The sequence below is a fragment of the Drosophila ananassae genome, chromosome XL (genome assembly GCF_017639315.1).
Source record: "Drosophila ananassae strain 14024-0371.13 chromosome XL, ASM1763931v2, whole genome shotgun sequence".
In the NCBI taxonomy this organism is placed as follows: domain Eukaryota; kingdom Metazoa; phylum Arthropoda; class Insecta; order Diptera; family Drosophilidae; genus Drosophila; species Drosophila ananassae.
Window position 1 is genome coordinate 16,629,616 of NC_057931.1, and position 4,241 is coordinate 16,633,856.

Here is a 4,241-nt window from a genome sequence, read left to right on the forward strand (position 1 = left end):
ATAAGTGCCTTTGTGTTCTATTCAAGTGTGTCTAACTTCCAAAATTGTTCGAGCTGTTTCTCTATTCTTGGTTCTTCTTGGTTGCTTAATACAAAGCTGCTGATAGGTGGATTCGTTTGTACGGCGGACCCAACTATTGCTGGTCCGACCACAATCCATTCTAACGGCGTCCGTTGAAGCAGTAGCTGTCCCTTTCCTAGGTTTATTTGTAGTAGCTCAATGAGTTGCGGGAGATTTTCTGCCCCGAGCAGCAAATTGATACCTTGTGACTGCGACTTGCCAAGGTTATTAATTTTTTAATGTTTTTCGGACGCTGAACTGGTTCAGGCGCCACTACCTGTGTTTTGAAATTAGTAGTTAATGAAAATACCAATGGATGGCCCTCGTTATATTAGCGGACGTTGCGCGTCATCGGCAAATATTGCCTCCTTTAATTTTGTTTTTTTGTTGTAGTCCAAAAAAAATTGGTCGCGTTATCACTATAGATCTTAGATGGCAGCCCACGCCGTCCGTTAAATCTTTTTAAAGCCACCAGGAATGCTTTTGTACTTAAATCCGTTACTACCTCCAGGCTTACTGCCTTTGTGGAAAACCAAAACAAACTGCTAGATACACCTTCTGTGCCCGCAGTAATCCACTCCACAATTTTTGAATGGTCTATACTGCTGAACCCGATCAGCAGAAAGTGGACTCATTATTTGATTCAACAATTTAGATCGAACGGCTGACCGTTTTTTGAGCCAATTTCTTTCTTCTAAATGACCAGAATCGTTGCCTAAGGTTGCAGGTTGCGTTTGTAATTGTCCCCCTACTCGAATTATTCCGTCTGCGTCCATAAATGGATCCAATGCTCAAAACGGATCCTTTAATCCGACATTCTTAGTTTTTTTTAGTTGCACGATGAATGGTAAAAATAGCTGGGATTGTATTTCCCGAAATACAAATCCTAACGCCTCATTTAATTCTGCTGGTGACAATCGTCCTGTCCTTTGTTTCTTTGGATTGCGGCAATTAAAAAAGAAACGCAACATTCTTCCTATTATTTGCATAATCGTGTCAAATGAGCCGTGGTGGTTGATTTTTTTTATCCAATCTTCTGATATGATAGCCGTTTTGCAGACCCTTTCCTTCCCTTTTTCTTGATCTTCGATTGCACTGTTTGTCACAGTTTATTGGAATTTTTTCCAGCATTTTTCCAAGCATTGTGCGATGATCCTTTTTGCATACATGACATGTGTGCCTAGATTTGCTTGAACAGGCTGGATCGCACACGGACAGACAGTTTGAGCAGGCGTTGATTCTTCTAATTTTTTGTGTCATTTGGCTCGGAGTCATGTCCATAAATTTAGTCAGTTTTAAAATCGATGGCTGCCGTGGGCGCATACAACACAATTTTTAACTGGTGAATAAGTTGATGAACGAAACCCAGTAGTGACGGTTGTCTTTTGTAGCGAAACTTAGCTGGTTGTTTGCCGTAATAGGTTTTCTAGCATTTGTTGTAATAATTGCCGACTGGTTGGGATTATGATGGCGAGTTCTACATATGAAAGCGTATGTGCATCAAATTTCTCTTCAACAATGTGTATTAAGATTGGATCTCATCCTATTTTTGGTACATTCAGAGCGGTGATTGAGGGCGATTCTAAGCATAGTATCATGTAATCTACGTAGCTGCTCTGCTGATCCATTTGTTTTGGGATCTGCAAGAAAAGTTGTAAGTTTCGATTTAATGAGGATTCTTTCATTCTGATACCGTGTTTTTAGTCGCTGTCAGGCATCATGATAACTGGCATGTCCCCCAATTTCCTTGAAGATTAAGTTCTTGGCCTCTCCATTTACATGGTTCTCCAAATGCCGGAATTTTACAGCATCGCTATAATCTTGATTGTGAACCAATTCGGTGAAGATGTGGTCGAATCGGGGCCACTTCAGATAATCTCCTTCAAATTTTGGGTTGTCGAATGGAGATATTACAAACGGAGATGCGATATTGGGTGTTGGGCCAAGCAGCCACCAACAAAACTATTCCAAAATAATCATAATATGTTTACCTGCAGCGGTTGTCATCAAATTTTTGAAGTGAAACTTCTTTAGGCGCGTAATGGATTTTCGGGGACGGAGTAAAACCGAGTCAGGATCGACACGAAAATGCGAGTACCCCACCCCCCTCACCGTTCACTGTCCCTCTCTCACCATATGCGCTTGTTGAGGTGGGAGAGCCGCTCACGAACGTTGTCTCTCTTCTCTTCTTTCCTCTCTCTCAGACACCAGCGAACTGCGCCACGCCAAGCATTAGCTGCTTGGTTAGTATACTGCGTCGAGAGTGTAATACGAGTGAAATACGTAATTGATTGTGGTTCATACGGTTTGGTACAGAATTTCAGTGTTAAAAATGAGTAGTGACGAGATAGACGTGATGAACACATCAGTGGCACAAGAGGAAATATCCCCTGAGAATCACCAAAGAAGAGGAGAGTCTGATTCACACAGTGATGACAATAACATAAGGTAAATATGACCTATAAGAGTTGATAAATATTTCACAATATAGTAGTATTGTTGGAATACGATTGTTTAACATATTGGCGAGATTATACTAACAGTGAAATATGATGTAGGAATGTCGTTAGAATCAAAGCAATGGACAACATGCGGTACAGACAGCGGAAAAAAGAATTAAAGCCTCCCAAACCTCAAGCTAAAACGGCAGCAGAACGTTGTAAAGCATACAGAGACCGTCAAAAACTTCGGCAATCTGCGGTAGCTGAAGCTATAACACCTGCTCCAGTTCCATCAAAAAAACCGAAAATCGTTCCAAATTCTACGTGTACTGCGAATTTATTGAGTCCCAATGATGGTCCAGAATACGTCCTACATGCAGCACAAATACATAACCAACATAACCAACAGAATGTACACGATGACCATGAACTCCCGAATAGAGAATCAATGAGTGATGTTGATTCCGACATGGATATTGGAGAGCATTTCGATGGGCCACCGATAGAATTTGATAATGACTTTGTGCCTCCCTATAGTGGCTATGTGAACCACAAATTTGCACATAAACAATTTCAAAAAATGTTTGTGGAAAATCCTTTCGGCTATGCTTGCAGCGTTTGCGATCGGCTTTGGTTCGAAAAGGATTTAAAAAAGGCGACATCCGCTGATGAAACGATGCTTAAAAAAATAACGGTATGTTTAAAGCATAATGTGGATGTTATCATCATTTTCTTAATGTCGTAACTCTTATCAATGTTTGAAATTAATAGTTAACATATTTTCCAGGCTCTTGCGAACATTGCTGATGCAAAACTATGTACTACATGCAAAAGGAGTATGCAGAATAAGAAAATTCCAACGCTAGCGACCTTCAATGGCTTCAAATATCCGGAAAGACCAGCCTATTTGCCTCAACTCAACCTCATTGCTGAAAGATTAATTTCGCCTAGACTACCATTCATGCAAATACGGCGAATAAGACACGTTAACGGTCAGTTCTGCATAAGTGGCCAGATCATCAATGTTCCTGTCTCGGTAGACAATATGGTGAGCGTTTTGCCAAGACATGTGGATGACGATTTTTGCATCAACGTACACATTAAAAAGAAATTAATCCATAAGTCGAGTTATTTGCAAGGGTTGGTGAAAAAAAACGAAATTAAAGCTTGGTTACGGTATCTAGTTGATCAACCAATGTATAAATTTTATAAAATATCCATAAATAACTCTTTTCTCGGGAATATTGAGCAATATATTCAAATAGACTACACGCCTGTACGAGAATCTAACAATACAACGTTTAACAGTGATGAGAATGTCTCTCCTCAGATGTTTGATCATAGGAATGCTCCTCAAGTGGTTAACATTGAGGAATTGAGCGAACATATCCCAATCGAAGAAAGTCTTGTCGCGCAGCAGCATACTTTGCTCTGGAACGAAGACAATTTCTTACAAATCGCACCGGGTGAAAGAAACGTACCGAAAAGTTTGTTATTCGATAAACACGCAGAAGATCTTTCTTTCCCTTCGATCTACCTCGGACAATTTAGAGAGTTCAACCCAGAGATTAGTGTTACGCCTTTCATGATTGCCACGAGTGAATTACGGCGTTCTGACAGGAGAGGAGTTACGCCTAATAAACTTCTTTACGTTGCGGCAAAAATTATGAGTTCGAGGGTCAGCGACTCTCTAAAGATTACTTTCAAACACATTGGGACAAATACAAATATAAGTAAAGA

The 4,241-nt window shown here is 40.3% G+C and overlaps 1 protein-coding gene across 1 annotated transcript; it reads left to right on the forward strand.

Annotated features, from left to right (window-relative positions):
- The first annotated feature begins 2,075 nt into the window (after window positions 1-2,075).
- Window positions 2,076-3,880, forward strand: LOC116656410. Its single transcript, XM_032455976.1, has 4 exons — window positions 2,076-2,508; window positions 2,619-3,195; window positions 3,289-3,549; window positions 3,767-3,880. The coding sequence occupies exons 1-4, from the start codon at window positions 2,393-2,395 to the stop codon at window positions 3,878-3,880; spliced, it is 1,068 nt and encodes a 355-aa protein (XP_032311867.1). The 5' UTR covers window positions 2,076-2,392.
- Window positions 3,881-4,241: the final 361 nt, after the last annotated feature.

Excerpts from the sequence above, each read along its gene's own strand:
- LOC116656410 (XM_032455976.1), top strand. The coding sequence starts at position 2,393 with ATGAGTAGTGACGAGATAGACGTGATGAACACATCAGTGGCACAAGAG. Across the intron at positions 3,196-3,288 it reads CGATGCTTAAAAAAATAACG|GCTCTTGCGAACATTGCTGA; the intron begins GTATGTTTAAAG and ends CATATTTTCCAG. Across the intron at positions 3,550-3,766 it reads CTGTCTCGGTAGACAATATG|ACTACACGCCTGTACGAGAA; the intron begins GTGAGCGTTTTG and ends ATATTCAAATAG.